The 17,510-nt window shown below is 42.8% G+C and overlaps 1 protein-coding gene across 1 annotated transcript in view; it reads left to right on the forward strand.

Annotated features, from left to right (window-relative positions):
* The first annotated feature begins 12,312 nt into the window (after window positions 1-12,312).
* The window catches only part of sirt7 (sirtuin 7), a 34,947-nt gene continuing 29,749 nt past the window's right edge, over window positions 12,313-17,510 (forward strand). Inside the window, exon 1 of the mRNA XM_060844493.1 lies at window positions 12,313-12,440. Coding sequence (XP_060700476.1) covers window positions 12,351-12,440 — 90 coding nt within the window. The 5' untranslated portion in view covers window positions 12,313-12,350. The remainder of the gene's footprint in view (window positions 12,441-17,510) is intronic.

Below are 17,510 nucleotides of genomic sequence, written 5' to 3' on the forward strand. Positions count from 1 at the left end.
TTCCTAACAATATTTCTAACATGCTAACAGTATTCCTGACACGATAACGCTAATTCTAATAGTATTGCTCACCCAATAATATTAACACTAACAGTATTCCTGACAGTCTGATACCACTCCCACCAAATAATACTAATGTCTATACTCTAATACTTTTTGATACTCTAGATGGTGCTACTAACCCAATAACATCAATGCTAACTGCATTCCTGATAAACTAAAAGTATTGCCAACACAATAATACTAACGCTAATAGCATTCCTGACTAAATAACATGAACAATAACAGTATTCCTGAGACTTTCATTGTGATTCTGATACTCCAGTATGAACAGCATTCCTAACAATATTCCTGGAACTCTATTTCTGATTGTATTCCTGACACTCTGATACTAATAGTATTCCTGTCACATTAATTTGTATTCATCATACTCTTACACTAATAGTATTCCTGCCCCACAAACACTCACAGTATTCCAGACATTCCAATACAAACAAAAATGGATGGAAACGCAAGTTGCAAAAGGGATACAAGCAGTTTACACAAAAATATTGATATGTTAAGTAAGTGGGCAAAAAGTTGGCAAATGGAGTTTAATGTTCGAAAACATGAAGCAGTTCATCTTGAAAGGGAGAACAAGAGAGCAGAGTGTTCTTTAAATGAAGATAAAATGCAGAAAGCTGCAAAACAGAGAGACTTCTGGTGCGTGTGCCTGAAACTTAGAAAGCTAACACACAGGTGCAGCAGGTAACCAGGAATGTTGGCCGCAACAATTCTTTTTAACACCTAACTATTATAATTCAATTAAATTTAGTTAACCAAAGGAAAAATGAAGGTGGTTCAATTCCAAGATTTTCTTGAGTGAAAGTGGTTGAAGTTTTAATACCTATTAAACCAGGAAAAAGAACCAATGAAAACGCAACATCTAACATATTCACACATTTCAGATAATAAGCTTAAAAAGTAAAGAGGAAAAAGGTATCTATATGATAGGAAGGAGAGATAGTTGCAGTTTAAAGTTTTAGAGTCCTTGAGTTGTGAGAATGAAACCTGAGTGCCAATGGTTATCTGATTTACTGTTTCATCATGATTGGTGAAGCTTGTGGATAGCATTGGTTTGTCAGTGAATAGTGTTTTTAATAAATTGCTTCTTCACCAGTATTGATTGCTGAAATTAACATAGTACAGGAGGATATCCTTTATTACCCTTGCTTTATCAGTCCATATTGCTTTCTTGTCCTTTTGTTTTTCAAAACTACTGAAATATGATTCATTTGTACGTTCCAAGTCTAGCTCCATTGCCTTTCTGAAACTGAACACTCTGCAGTAACCTTTTATCTCCGATATGTGAAGTTATCATGCAGACATGCATAAAATGAGGGTTATGTGTTTCTTGATACCTCTTTGAGGTTCAGTGTCTCTTGATTAAAATACTAATTCCAATGCAGCCAGTTTTGCACATTCCATGTGGGTTCCTGGGCTTGTCAGGTGATCACAGGAGTGATTTTAGATCAATAATTTCTTTTTAGACTATGTTTAGTCCAAGAAAGTCTCCAACATTAATGTCAAATTACCAAGTTAAATTCAGATAGTCCATTATCATTACACTCAAAACACCTATTTAGAGAAGTTTAAGGACAATTTTTAAAAAATATTTTGAAGACCGAAATCAAAAGACTAAATGAGCAGTGGGTGACTAATTCATGGCAGCTTTGACACTTTGTGGTACTGCCAAGGATCTGTGGTGCCTGGCCTTAATAATCTGACTAAACACATGGTTGAAAAAGCCATGAACAGCATTGAAGAGGACAAAGTGGGCCGAAGGGTCTCTTCCTGCCCTGTACTGCCCTGTGTTTAATATCATTAGTAAATGATATTAGGTGTGAGCATATACCTTTAAATAAATTTGAGCTAATAAGCTAAGAATATGATTTATGCATGATTTTTCTGACCAGTTCTCACCAAAATGGTGGATACAGGTAATTCTACCTGATTTTACAACAATGCTATATTGATATAACATTTTAAAATGCTATGTTGATGACAATTAAAGATTATCTGGAATATTCATTGGTCGGCCTTTTTTTTAACTCAATTTAGATATTGTTACATGTCTTCGAGGTAAAATTATTAAGTTTCATTGCCCAACCCCACTAAGAACTTGTATCAATAAATCAAGGTTCAAAGTGATTCATTGGGTGAGGTACTCAAGTAAGTACTACATTTTATTGTTCTATATAATCTTGTAATACACAAACATAACAGGAGTTTTTATATGGCTATTTAAAGGTATATGCTCACACCTAATATCATTTACTAATGATATTAAACATAGGGCAGTACAGGACAGGAAGAGACCCTTCGGCCCACTATGTCCTCTTCAAAGCTGTTCATGGCTTTTTCAACCATGTGTTTAGTCAGATTATGCCATATGATACCCAAAGGACTGAGTTCTCAATAGTTATCAGTGTTAATTGGCGAAGTGAGATTCCAACAAAAGTATGATTTGGCAGTGCCGGACTGTGGTTTACAAAGTTAAGAATTACACAAACACCAGGTTATAGTCCAATAGGTTTATTTGGAAAGTAAGCTACTTTCACTAAAGAGAGACAAGACCAAAAGAAGGGTGAAACTGATGTCTCTCATGCGTATTCCCCATCATGGGTCTGGGTATTAGCCCTGGTTATCATTGACAGGTCAAATATAGTCGAAGAACATACAGGGATAACAACATTTTGGAAGAACAAAAAAAAGATTTAAAGTATTAGAATGTGGACCACAGGTAGTCATTAACTCTAGTTTAAGCAGAGAAAGAAAGGAAGTAAGATTGAGTTGATATTTCTGATATGGTGCCATCCTTGGTGGCATGCTGGGCTCTTGCATTGAAGTTTCTAGAATTCCCAGCACTGACCAGCATACACAACCCATGCAGATTTATTTTTATAAAGGCAGATTAGTTTGTGGTATAAGCATTGTGGTATACCCTGAATAAAACTTTTGCGCATGCAATTTAATATTGTTTCTCTCTTTAACTTTGCATGTTCCTTTCGCACAGCAGTATGTCTACAATTGTAGTTTAATGCCCCTTGCACTAGTAAAATGACAAGTGTCTGGTAACACTAATTTAAAGAGACTATCTAACCCAAGATCAGTTTATTACTCTTCAAAATAATTACAGGAGAGCTATATACATGATCTAGGTGGGCTTGTGGTGCAGGGGTAGCATTCCTGCTTTGAAGCCAGAAGCTCTGGGTTCAAGTTCCATATCAGGACTTGCTGGAAGGTACTTTCGTAAACCAGCCAGACAGGTTGAGTATTAATCTGCATAGTTCTTCAAATACACATTGATGGCAAGTAGGAGAGATTCCTGGTCAGCCATGTAATGGGAAAAGGTTGGAGCCTCTGTCAGCAATGTCTGTAGCTCCAGGCTACAATATGCATGGAAATGTGTATGTTGCCACAGGAACATAGATGCCTTGAGTGAACTGTAACCTACGACTACGGCTCTGTTCAATTTATGAATAATTATCACATAAATGTGACAATTATCCAGCTACCCTTCAAGCCAGTGTTATGCTTGTTTCTTTTTTCTCAACAGTTAATAATTTAGAAATTACAGTTCTATAGGAGTGGAAAAGCACATACAACCTACATGGAAATTACACGTTCATAAAATTTTAACATGTATTTAAACTTCTAACCCATGCATATTATTTATAACCTCCATTGTTAATTATCAATGCATTTCTTTCCTTGCCTTCTATCATAATGTCATTGATGCTTTCCTGGAATAGAGTTCCACATGCCCAGTCATTCTCCATTACCTCATCCAAGTAGCAATCAGTCACTATGAGTCATGATAGCAAGTGTTGGAACACGATTCAACCACATAGGCATCAAGCTGAGTCCAATTGTGTCCTCACCTGCAAACATCCAGCAGGGTTTGCTGGACAAGCATGAGGAATAGTCCCCTCTGCCAGATTTATTCCTCTATGAGGGAAGGCAAGGCCAAATTTAGCATCCTACTGTTGCTCTGGCTGTGATTGGCTAACTCAAAACAGATGGAGAATCAAATCTGACATCTTGCATGGTACAGCTGAGTAAGCTCAAAGTTATCAGGGAAGTTGTTTAAAACGTGTATATCAATCAAACCTACATTTAGGTCACCAACAGAGCAAAATAGTATTCCCTTTTACTTTTAAATAAGTAGTTCTCAGACTTAAATGATTACATGTGAAATATCCTATTATTCTTAAATGGGCCAGACAGTTTTTCACATAGTTGATGTAAATAATCCTTGTAAATGCAACTCTTAATTTATTCAAATGTAACCAGATGGAGATTTTGGGCTGTATGAGTGTTTCAGAGCTGTCTCTGAAGGTTGCAGACAGACATGCATAGCAGATTGTCATAAATAGTTGATTCAAAAGTTTCTGTATTACAGTGCATTAACAAACTAAGGTAAATATAATGAAATACATCGTGACTTCCTAATAATTAGATAGTCAGAGACAATTAAAAGCCAAGCGGTCACAGTGATGAACAATACATTCCTGACAACCTAACCTCAAGGTTACATGAAAGATCTTTTAGGAACCCACAGGGAATGGTTTGCTGTAGCACACCCAGTCTAAACCAGCAATTATACATCTCTGGAATGTACTGAAGGCCTGAACTGAATTCTGTCAACTCATGCTCTGCTCATTCATGGTAATTTTCTTCTCTTATCTCATTTCAATTGATTGCATCATAGCTAAACAGATCCAACTACAAGTTTCTGGGAATTGACAAATATTGGTCTCCAAAGGCCAAAACTCGAGTAAACAAGTCTTCCTAAATTAAGAACTCTGGGGGGTATACTTTTGCTCTTGTTGGGGGTGATCTTAGAGGAAGGAAGGTCATGTAATTAGTTGGCATGGTGGCTACCTGACCTCTGCCTTATTTCAGGTCAGGAAGGCCCATGGTTGACCTTACAGCTCTGCTGCCAATTGAGGCATAAGTGGCCAATTAATAACCACTTAAGAGTCTCAGCATATTACTGCTGGGATTAATCCAGCTGTTACTAGACAAGTCACCAGGTGGCATGCACAGCAGCTAAAACCATGCAGTGTGTTTGTCATCCTGGTGTCGTAGGGGGAGGTGTTCCCTTGATTGAAGGCACTCAGTACCAGATGGAGATACAGGACACAAGGAAATGGGGGGAGGGTGCCCACTGGAAACCACTTCTGCCATTGTTATTAATCCTAACCCACTGTACCTGTTCCCCTCCTCACCCCCACCCAGCAACTCCTGCCAGCCGTTCCCCCATTCATTATGTTTGACCTTGATTGTTCCGCCACTGCTGGGAGTCTGTTGTCTGTCCTCCCGGCAACAGCCATGGTCTCCCCATTGGTGCTGCTGCCCTCTGATTGGCCAGCACATCTCAATTTGCAGGCCCTCTACCCCTGGGGTCTCAATTCCAGGGAATGGCCCACTACTGAACTTGCCACTGCCTGACCAGCTCAAGGTTTGGTGAGATCTTCCTGAACTCTCTCTTACTCTCCAGTCTAAAAGGAAGACCCCCAAAGCCTGAATATGATTCTGCCATTTGAGAATATTCTAGTGACCAGCAAAGACACATATGACCATCAGCTCAGATTGTAAGAAAATATAAATCTATATAAAAATATGCAAGTTTCTCAAAATCATAATCAATTTGTAGAGTTATCGTCTAAAAAGCATGAAATCAGATTATGGTCCATGACGACCATAATCCCAAACTAGACTAGTCTCACCTGCCTGCGCTTGGCCCATATCCCTTCACACATATCTTATTCATGTACTTATCTAAATGTCTTTTAAGTGTTGCAACTGTACCCACATCTATCAATTCCTCTGGAAGTTCATTCTAGATACGAACCACTCTCTGTGTAAAAAAGAATTGTTCATAGATTCATAGAGATGTATAGCACAGAAACAGACCCTTCGATCCAATTCGTCCATGCTGACCAGATATCCCAACCCAATCTAGTCCCACCTGCCAGCACCCGGCCCATATCCTTCCAAACCCTTCCTATTCTTATACCCATCCTGATGCCTTTAAAATGTTGCAATTGTACTAGCCTCCACCATATCCTCTGGCACCTCATTCCATACATGTACCATCCTCTGAGTGAAAAAGTTGCCCTTTAGGTCTCTTTTATATCTTTCCCCTCTCATCCTAAACCTATGCTCTCTAGTTCTGGAATCCCCCACCCCAGGGAAAAGACTTTGTCAATTTATCCTATCCATGCCCCTTATGACTTTATAAATCTCTACAAGATCACCCCTCAGCCTCCAACGCTCCAAGGAAAACAGCCCCAGCGTGTTCAGCCTCTCCCTATAGCTCAAATCCTCCAACCCTGGCAACATCCGTGTAAATCTTTTCTGACCTTTCATGGAATGTGGGCATCACCGGCAAGGCTGGCATTTGTTGCTCATCCCTGGTGATCCTTGAACTATGTAGCTTGCTAGTCCATTTCAGAGGGCAGTTAAGGGTCAAGTGCATTGTTGTGGCCGGGAGTCACATGTAAACAAAACCAGGTGAGGGTGGCAGATTTCTTTCTCTAAATGACAATGGTGATCCTGCGTCTGCAACAATCAATGAATTGTCATGGTCACCATTACTGAATCATAGATTCATAGTCATAGAGACGTACAGCACAGAAACAGACCCCTCAGACCAACTCGCCCATGCCGATCAGACATCCCAACCCAACCTAGTCCCATCTGCCAACACCCAGCCCCCACCCCTCCAAACCTCCGCCACTCATACACCCATCCAGATGCCCTTCCAACGCTGCAACTGCATGAGCCTTCATCACCTCTTTCGGCAGTTCACCCCATACACACACCACCCTCCGTGTGAAAACGCCGCCCTCCAGGTACCCCCCATAACCCTCCCCTCCCACCCCAAATCCATGCCCTCCAGTCCTGGACCCCACCACACCAAGGAAAAGACTGTCCACTCATCCCATCCATGCCCCCTCACGATTCCACAAACCTTCATAAGGTCACCCCTCCGCCTCCAACTCTCCAGTCTCTTTTTTAAAGCTTTCTTCTCTCAGCTTAAAAATATTCCCTTCAACCTTGAAATCCCCCATCCTAGGGAAACACACTTACCATTCACCTTATCTAAAGTCCTAATGATTTTACAAACCTCAATAAGATCACCTCCTATTCATCAGTGAAAAAATGTCCCAGGCAATCCAGCGTCTCCTAATAACTCAAACCATCCATTTCTGGCAACATACTGATGAATCTCTTCTGAACCCTATCCTTCCTAGTGTAGGTTAGGTAGGCTTTGGTCGGCGCAACATCGAGGGCCGAAGGGCCTGTATTGCGCTGTATTTTTCTATGTTCTATGTTCCTCTAACAGTGTGACCAGAACTGGACTCAGTACTCCAGAAGATAGACCATAGAACATTACAGCACAGTACAGGCCCTTTGGCCTTTGATGATGGAGTTTTTCTGATAGACCTCTTGTTATAATGTGTTGTTATCTTACTTGTAACCTGATGCCAAGTTATCTGAGATATTCCTTTAGTTGTGAAATGTTTTGCTACCTTTTTCCACAGTAGGAAATTATAGCAGCCAAATATGCTACCCAGCTGCAAACACCCACTGATCTGTTAGTAGTGCTTCATAAAATATCTCAGTAAAAGATTTGTGAATAGTAAGCTTGTCATTATATCTGAATTTAGAATGTTTTTCTTTTTATAAAGTAGCAGTGTGATAATAATGTGATTTTCAGGGGATTACGTTTACACTACAACAAGCTACACTGCTCCACAGGCCATAGCAAATTAAATTGCAAAACACAAGACATCAAGTACAAGGCAAACACCCGATGGACATAAAAGAGAAGTAACATTTTGCAAAGTGTGCAGTATTTTAAGAAGAATTAACTTTCAATTTCTCTCTTCTACATTCTCCCCTATATTTCAAATCTGTTTTGCTCTGTTGAAGGGCATCTGGCTGTAAATTCATTTGTCAACTCTAAAACGTGATGATTGATCAGAAGGTGGTCATGGGAAAAGCTGATGAGAAATGAAAGGAAGGAAGGCTAAACTTTCTGGCCATTGACTGTAAGCATGGGGTCAACCTGGCCCATCATGTCAGTAATTGAAAAAAGATGATTAGCTACAAAACTAGAGATCACATTCTGAATGACTACAAATGACTTAGCGAAAATTCAGAAAATATGGCTGGTATACTAGCTGAAACTTTCTGGAGGTTGGACTCCAGGCACATTGTTGAGAATAACTCTGTAATTATGTTTTAGTTGACACAGAAGGCTGGACGAACACAGCAGCATCAGGAGGTGGAGAAGTCAATGTTTTAGGTATATCCCTTCTTCAGGTATACAGGTGAGGTTCGGGCAGCTGCAGATAAAGAAAGAGGCGGAGAGTTTTGGGTGGGGAAGGGATGGAATGGTCAAATAGCGGTCGGTGAACACATTGTGGTGGGTACGACCTGGTTGGTCGCTGGGAGGGATGAAACCAGTTGGAAGCTGAAAGGAAGGGTCGGTATGTGGAATGAAATGGAGGAGGTGGATTCATCTGACCTCCCGGTCACTGCCCATTTCAATTGTGCTTCTCAATCCCTCTCCGACATGCCCAGCCTCAGCCTCCTCCATTGCCACAGTGAATTGGACAGCAAATTGGGGGAACAACACCTTATCTTCTGCCTAGATAGCCTATAGTCTAGATGACTCACGTTGAGTTCTCCAATTTCAAATAACCTTCCAACTCCCTTTCCAGCCCCACCTCCTCCCTTCCATTCCACCTACTGACCCTTCCTTCCAGCTACCATCCAGATTCATCCCTCCCATCAACCAACTAGGCCATACTCATCATCTGTGTTCACCTATCACTACTTCACCATTCCTCCCCTCTCACCACCCAAAACCGTTCCCTTTATTTGCAGCTTTCCTTAGCCCCACCTCCTTTCTGAAGAAGAGTTATACCCAAAAAGTTGACTTCTCCACCTCCTAATACTGCCTGGCTTGCTGTGTTCTTCCAGCCTCCTGCTCATCTACTCTGGATTCCAGCATCTTCAGGTTTTTTTTGTCTCAGCTGACACAGGAGCGCTATTATTTAATGTTTAAAGTTATGCGTTTTACAGCACTGACCGTCACCTTAATGAACTTCACAATTCCTGCAACAAATACACAAGTAAATCTATAATTGAAAAAAATCAATAATAAAAAAAATCTGAAACATTGGGAAATGTACATTCCAATGGAAGGTGACTGGTCTCTCAGTTAGGCATTCCACATGAGAAATAGTGTTCACGGAGAACATTGGTCACAAAATCAAAGACCTTGATTTTTCTTTCCCTGTCTTCTGGGAACAGAAAATTAAGAGGCTGCTGACCCATAGTTTCTCATCCAATTCTACCAGGAAAAATGAAACTGCCAATCTAATTCCTGATTCAGGAATCAGCTCTGTTCTTTGGAATTGACATAAGAAGTTGCTTATGTGGTAATGTGATCAAGTCGACACTTTAAGTATATCTAATCAGCATGTTAGCTACAGTATCTGGCTCATTATTATGCATGAGTTCACTGGTCAGGAGTGAGTGATTATCTCTACAAATAAGGTTGTCAATAAGAGACAAACAATCCATTGTAGATTGACATTACATCACACTGCTACATTTGATGTGGCTTTTCATGTCAGAACCATAAATGTGTTGCAAATGGGTGGAGAAGTATGTATTTCATGGACAGCTTTCTCAAAGCTTCTTTTCAATATTTTTTATATAGCTGCTTGTTTCATTCTATCACAAATGTTGACATATAAAAATTTTTGGAGGGGAAAGTGAGGGCTGCAGATGCTGGAGATCAGAGTCTAGAGTGTAGTGTTGGAAAAGCACAGCAGGTCAGGCAGCATCCAAGGAGCAGGAGAATTGACATTTTGGGCATAAGCCCCTCATCAAGAATCATTCCTGATGAAGGGCTTATGCCCGAAATGTTGATTCGCCTGCTCCTTGGATGCTGCCTGACCTGCTGAGCTTTTCCAGCACCATACGCATGACATATAAACGTTTTTGTTGAGTTCCCATGACTATCTAACCAGATATAAAACGTATTATTTTATGTCCAATTTATTTTGAATGCACGCTACTATTTTCTAAATATTATAATAAAGCAGGTATATACAGAGTAATAGAATAATGCAGATACTTATGCATGTAATACTAGTCCCAAAGGATATTATCAAGTTTCAGAGAGCTACCTGAAGTATGCCTGCCACTGATGATAAGTACAATGAATTCTCCTTTGCCTATTAATCCCCATTGACAGATGTCTTGTTCATGGTGAAATGCTATATTTTCTGAGGGAATGAGAGAACACTGGTATTGCACCAGCTGACCATTGGCTGGTTACTCACTGACTAATATTGTTGAGGACTGTGCTTACAGCCCAAATCCTAATGTTCCAGCTAAAGGAAGATTTGTAGTAGCATCAGATTCCAACCTGAAAATACAAAGGAAATTTACGTTCATGTTGATGGCAGATGCAGATATAAATGTTGCATGACCACAGCATTCCCAGTGTAAATTATATTTTGGAAGAGACAGCTTCATTAATAAAAACTTAAATTTTACAGTTTTTTTCTTCCTCTGACAGACAGAGGAACATTCTCACCTGGACAAATGTTTTAAATTTATTAGGTTACTAAATTGTTCTGATAGGTCACCAACTAAAAATGTCAACGCTGTTGATCTCACCAGAGATGTTCCCTGTCCTGTTGAGCATTTCCAGAATTTTCTGTTTGTTTTGGATTTCCAGCATTTGAGGTATTTTGCTTTTGCATTGAAATAAAGTTCAGAAATAAAACAACTTTCATAATCTAGAATATTTCAAAGCATTTACAATCAATTAAGACTTTTCAAAGTGTAGCTACTGTTGCAACGTACAATATACAATAGTCAGCTTTTAAAATAGTGAGCTTTACTCTAAATCAGCAATGACCAGCAATCTGTTTCAGTAATGTTGGTTGGGGTATAAGTATTGGCCAGAATACCATGGAGAACTTCGCTGTTTATTGTCCACCCGAGGGGGCAGGCACTGTCTCTGTTTAATTGTTCATTCAAAGGCTGTGTCTCCAATAGTACAGTGTTCAATCTGTACTTCAGTGGAATGTCAGCCTAGATTATGTGTTCATATTTCTGGATACAGGCTTGAACCTACAAGACCTTAACTCACATTCAAGACTGCTACACTGATTAAGGTACCTTAAGGTAGCACAGCTTTTAACTTATAATGTTGACTTAATAACTTTTAATTTAATATTATGCAATCACCATATCTTTAAATACAAGCACATAAATTACATTTATTTTAATATGCTTGGTTTGTGTATATTTCCATTTAATTTTGAGATCCTGAATAGTTGAATAATTCATTGCCACTCGTTTTTTTCTTGTGTCAAAGTTTGAGCAAAATCAAATTAAATGTAAAAGAAAGCATCATACCCAGGAGTTGAAAAATCAGTAACTCTGATCTTATGGTTAAAAACACAAGAATAGCTACCATTAAAATATAAGAATAACCGCAATCCAAAATGTAACACTGCGTGATTTTTTTTCTATTTGTTCACAGGAATTGGGTGTCACTATCCAGGTCAGCAATTATTGCCCATTCCTAATGGCTCAGGTTGCGGTTAAGGGTCAGTATTGCAGTGGATCTGGCGTTTCACGTAGGCTCGGATGGTAGGGCTGAAGATTACCTTCTGTCAAGTGAACCATAAATAAAAATGTCAAGTGTTGGAGAAACTCAGCTGATCTGGCAGCATCTGTGGAGAGAGAGAGAAACAAAGTTAATGACTCTGAATAAGTCATATCAGACTCAAAATGCTCACCCTGTTTCTCCCTCCTCAGTGATGCCAGACATGCTGAGTTTTTCCAGCAATTTCAGCTTTCTAGCATCCACAGTATTTTTTTATTTGAGTAACTGTTTGTGTAGCAATTACTCTTGATTTTTTTCAAATTCACATTCACCATTTATCACATATCCTGAACATGAACCCAGAGGCTCTGAGTTACTAGTGCAGTGATATTACCACTAGTCACAGCCTCCCTGCTGATAGAGAATTCATCCCGACCTCTCTGGGCCAGTACCCCTAGCCCCTCTGACAGAATGAGCCCCCTGTGCCGAGCTGAAAAGGTGAGTCTTGTTTGGACTCCGGCCACAGGAGGCGCTGTTGACGGAAGCAGCTCCTCGCCCGGGCTCAGGGGGCTGCTCTTTCCGGCACACTCGCCTCCTTGTTTTAAAGGGGCCGGTGGCTCAGTGTTGCCCGTTGGCTCCGCGCCTCCTCCCGGTGATGGCCGGGGTGTCCCAACGGGAGGTCCGGAAAGCGGCTGATCGGCGGCAGAAGCGAGTGCTGGAGGAGCAGAGGGCCAGGATTAAACTGGTCAGGTTTTCACGGCGGGTTGATCGTCTGCTGGGTGCCCGGGTGGTCGATCCAAGAGCGGGAGGGGGCGGCTCCTTTACCCGGCGATAGGGAGGGGACGGGACGGGGAGGTCGGGCCGAGGTGGCGCTGAGTGACAGGGGCGGACCCTTCCTGCGGAGATCAGCCTCCTCCCCTGACCCGGTTACTGTGGGCTCCAGGTTCACTCCCTGCCCCGGGTCATCGCTCCCTCACTCCAACCGCCTCTGACCTTCAACCTCTCACATCTCACCTCCTCCGCCCAGCCCTCCACCCTCCTCTCCCTGCACCCCCAACCCTCCTCTCCCTGCACCCCCACCCAGCCCTCCACCCTCCTCTCCCTCTCCCCCCCAACCCTCCTCTCCCTGCACTCCCACCCAGCCCTCCACCCTCCTCTCCCTGACCCCCCCAACCCTCCTCTCCCTGCACCCCCACCCAGCCCTCCACCCTCCTCTCCCTGACCCCCCCAACCCTCCTCTCCCTGCACCCCCACCCAGCCCTCCACCCTCCTCTCCCTGCCCCCCCAACCCTCCTCTCCCTGCCCCCCCAACCCTCCTCTCCCTGCACCCCCACCCAGCCCTCCACCCTCCTCTCCCTGTCCCCACCCTCCACTCCCTGCACCCCCACCCAGCCCTCCACCCTCATCTCCCTGCCCCCCCAACCCTCCACCCTCATCTCCCAGCCACCCCCCCGCCCAGCCCTCCACCCTCATCTCCCTGCCACCTCCCCGCCCAGCCCTCCACCCTCCTCTCCCTGTCCCCACCCTCCTCTCCCTGCCCCCCCGCCCAGCCCCCCACCCTCCTCTCCCTGCCCCCCCGCCCAGCCCCCCACCCTCCTCTCCCTGCCCCCCCGCCCAGCCCTCCACCCTCCTCTCCCTGCCCCCCCCGCCCAGCCCTCCACCCTCCTCTCCCTGCCCCCCCGCCCAGCCCTCCACCCTCATCTCCCTCCCCCTGCCCAGCCCTCCATCCTCACATCTCCCTCACCCCCATCCTACCCTGCCCTCCATCTCCCTCTAACCCAGTGACCCACAAGTAGTCATTGAACCTTGACCTGTTCAGACATGTTATGAAATACCTATGAATCAGATAGGAGTTGAGCCCCAGTCCGTCAGCCCTGAGGTAGGGGCACTGCTGCTCCCCCAAGAGCCCTTTGATCTGCCCCTTAGCATGGGCCAACTCATTGGGTTATCAGATTAAAGCTTTGTGGAAAGGTATAGACTTTCGATTTCCTGGTTTTCACCAAATACAATACTTCCGATATAACTATCAGCAAGGGAGGGCATTTTATTAGTCTTAATTAACTGATGCTTAGATTGATCTCCTCTATTTTATTATTTTATTCTCAAAAATGGTTTGGGTATACTTGTGTAGGATGAGAAAGAAATTGTTGTATATCTGCCACATTTATGTGCACAGTCAAATTGTCGATGGTGAAGTATTTTCTTCCAGTAGTGGGAAACCATTAACACACATATCCAGAAGTCCTGTTGTATGATTTCATTTGAAAAGGATTATGACTTAGTAATTGATTTTAATAAGTAGCAGAGCAAAATACTCAAGTTTGTTTTTTTTTCCTCAACAATCTGATCTTAGTTGTTGAGTGCAAATGGCCAAAAGCTGGATATTACTGGTGAAAGTCCACGAAGGCCAGGACCCCATCACCAAGTCACCCTTTGTTTACATGTGCACAGTATATGGACTGTGACCATGTGAGAGAATCCCTGCAACTCCTGTTTATTTTTTCCTTTGGGGAAAGTCCTTGTCAATAATACAGCTTCCTTAGAGCCAGCCCTCAGTGAACAGAACCTCTGACACTCCTGTTTTTTCCTTATTTTTCTTCCCACACCACTGCCTATCAGCAGTAGCTTATTTTACCCCAGCACCCATGTGTGTGTGCAGGTGTAGGACACTGTGAAGTACAAACAAGTGCATAAACCTTTATATTCCACCACCAAGAGCGAATCCTGTTTTTTTTCTTTTCAGGATGTCTGATATTCCTGTTTTTTCTCCTCCCCACACCACTACCTAACTGCGGTAGTGCTTATCTTTCCCCAGCACCCATGTTGTGTGTGTGTGTGTGTGCAGGTGTGAGACAGTGAAAGACGCAAGGTGTACAAGTCTTTATTCAATTTCCATCATCAGGAAGAAAGGAAACACCCAAGTGGCCAGTGACAAGCATTGCCCTTCACATCAAAGGGCAATGCTGCGTGATCAAACAGTGAAGGGGAGGGCAGGGATTAAATCAAAATAAGGTTGGCTGGGGAAATAATACACTCCGCTCCCTGCGGTGCCCACCTCTCCCTGAACAGCTTGAGGGTGTTGGTGGACACTGCATGCTCCCTCTCCAGCGACCCCTCGAGACTCTAACATAACTGCAGAAGAGGGAAGGCAATTGGCCCTAATGACCCCCTTCAGGGCCCGCTGCCTGGACCTGTTTATGGCCAGTTTGGCCAGACCCAAGAGCAGATCACGAGAAGATCCTCTGACCTACCCTCCCTACCTCTGTACTAGGTGGTGACTCCTGTCTATCTTTTTTTTATTCTAAATCTCCCATTTTTTTCCTTTAATTTTCTACCACACTACTACCTAACTGCGATAGTGCTTATTTTTGTGGGTGTGTGTGCAGGTGTGAGACACAGTGAAAGACACAAGGTGTACAAATCTTTATTCAGTTTCCACCACCAGGAAGAAAGGAAATACCTGAGTGGCCAGGGACAAGCAATGCCCTTCTCAGAGAGCTGTGTGATGACTTCTGTTTATTTTTTTTCTTTCTTCTTATTTTCCTCATTTTTCTTTTTTTATTTTACCCCCACACTACCGCCTGACAGCAATAGTGCTTATTTTACCCCCCACACCCATGTTGTGTGTGTGCAGGTGTGAGACACAGTGAAAGATACAAGGTGCATGAATCTTTATTCAATTTCCATGACCAGGAAGGAAAAAAACACCCAAGTTGTCAGTGACAAGCAATGCCCTTCTCAGAGAGCTGCATGATGACTCCAATTTATCTTGCTTTCTTACTGGTCCAGCTCTCAGAATGAAGCTCTCGGGACCTCTGACACTTTTTTCTTCTTTTTTTTTATTTACCCCCACCCTACTGTCCAACTGCGGTAGTGCTTATTTTTTGTTCATAGTCTGATATTATCAGTGGTGACTGCAAGAGTGTCCAGAAAGTTGAAAATTAGAACAGACGCTTCCAGTGGCAACACTACTGATGTATCTGCCAGTGGGAGGTGGCTCAGGTGTCTGCATTTGCCTTTTGACCTTCTGGATGATGTTCCAACTTGCAATTATACACACTGAGAATAAGGGCCTACTGCTGAATTTGATCTGAAACTATGGGTAGCATAGCCGTCAAGTAGCCCTAACAAGGGTTTGTAATCCGCCACCTCCGCTCTGGTACAGATGTAGGAGCCGGAGCACCTTTGATCACCCTCACTTTATCTTTCAATGGGTATGACCAGGTCTTGTTGATTCTGTAACTCAAGTCACTTTGGGTGCCTGGAACACCCATCTTTCCCTTCTAAGGTGTATGTCCACTGTGAGAAACGTTAAAGCACTATGTCCAAGTTCTCCAAGAGCTTGCGGAAGTCACCCAGATAAATGGCAATCTGGGGTACACCTTGTAAAATGTTCTCCATCATCCACTGGAAAAGGGCAGAGGCTGATGATAGCACAAATGGTAGACTTGTATTTTGGTACAAACCCTTATGGTTATTGTTGCATGTGGGCACATAGCTCATGTCCAGCTTCATGAAGGACAGTCCCCTCCTGCCACTTTTGTGTACAAGTTGTCTATGCGAGGGATTAGGTATTTATTTTGCTGCAAGAAGCACTTTATTGCTTAAAGTACCCATGAAGGTGAACTGACCTCTCAAGCTTCACAATTGGTGTGACTGGTGCTGCTCCTTCACAAACTGGACTGTTTAATGATTCCTTTACATTCCAGCGTCCTGATTTCTGCCTCTACTTTTGTACATAAGGCAAATTGCACTGGGCAGGCCTTGTTGAATTGCCTCCTGGTCAACATGTAAGGTGGTCGTGGCTCCTTTGATAGTCCCTGGACCTTCCTGAAAAATTGCGAGTATTTAATTTGGGCTTCAGTCAGGCAGCTATTTTCTAATCAAAAAATGTTGAGCTGATCAAGGTGAACCTTTGTCAATCAATTCTGCCCCATCGATCTCGGACCCAAGCCTTTTACTACAATCGGTGGTAACTGCACCAACTGCTTCTCATAGGAGACTGGAACTGAAGTCGTACCCATAATCTGTAATGATTCCTCAGTATACATCCTCTGTCTGGCTGAGGATTTGCACAAATTTAAGCTTGGAGTCCAAAACAAACCTTGTTGACCTCCATTAGAACAGAGTGTCTATTTAACCAGACAATTATTTGGTTCAGGTTTGGATATTGCAGAGCAATTTAACTGTTTCAAGTCACATTTAGGTGGACTTTCCAGGGTGTGCATTGGCCTGGATACCAACCTATGACTTCTTATTCAAGTCAGGCTTTGTAGGACTCCTTTACTATCTCGAATCTGCATCTACAATGGCTTGCTGGCCTGGATCCTGAAGAACGTTTTAGCCATTTGGCTGAGATTCAGCTTTGTTTTGGGGTTTTTCTGTGGGCTGAATTAGGATCCATCTGCTCAGGATATGTTGAGCGTGAGGCTGTGTGATTGCCTACACTCAAGTCGGTGTTCTTAAGTTCAGTTGAACATGCAAGGGCGTCCACTTCTTTTGGAATACCATGTAGCTTGCACGGTCCACTTGCCACATTTTCTAGTGATACAGGCTGTTTGAGCTTCAGCTCGTAGTTTTTGCATGGTTACATTATTAATCCTACATACCGAACAGTGTCTCAGCATCTCATTCAGAGTTAACCCAAAATCACAAGCCCCTGCCAGTCATCTTAATCTCGTCAAAAATCCCGTTATGATTCCACTGATTCATAAAATTAGAGGAGACTTGGTGTTGTAATATTCTGAACTAAATTTGTCTGATCATAAAAGATTTTAGTATCTGGTGCCTCAGTCAATGTTAGACTCCTAATTAC

This window comes from Hemiscyllium ocellatum, chromosome 25 (genome assembly GCF_020745735.1).
Source record: "Hemiscyllium ocellatum isolate sHemOce1 chromosome 25, sHemOce1.pat.X.cur, whole genome shotgun sequence".
Taxonomy (NCBI): domain Eukaryota; kingdom Metazoa; phylum Chordata; class Chondrichthyes; order Orectolobiformes; family Hemiscylliidae; genus Hemiscyllium; species Hemiscyllium ocellatum.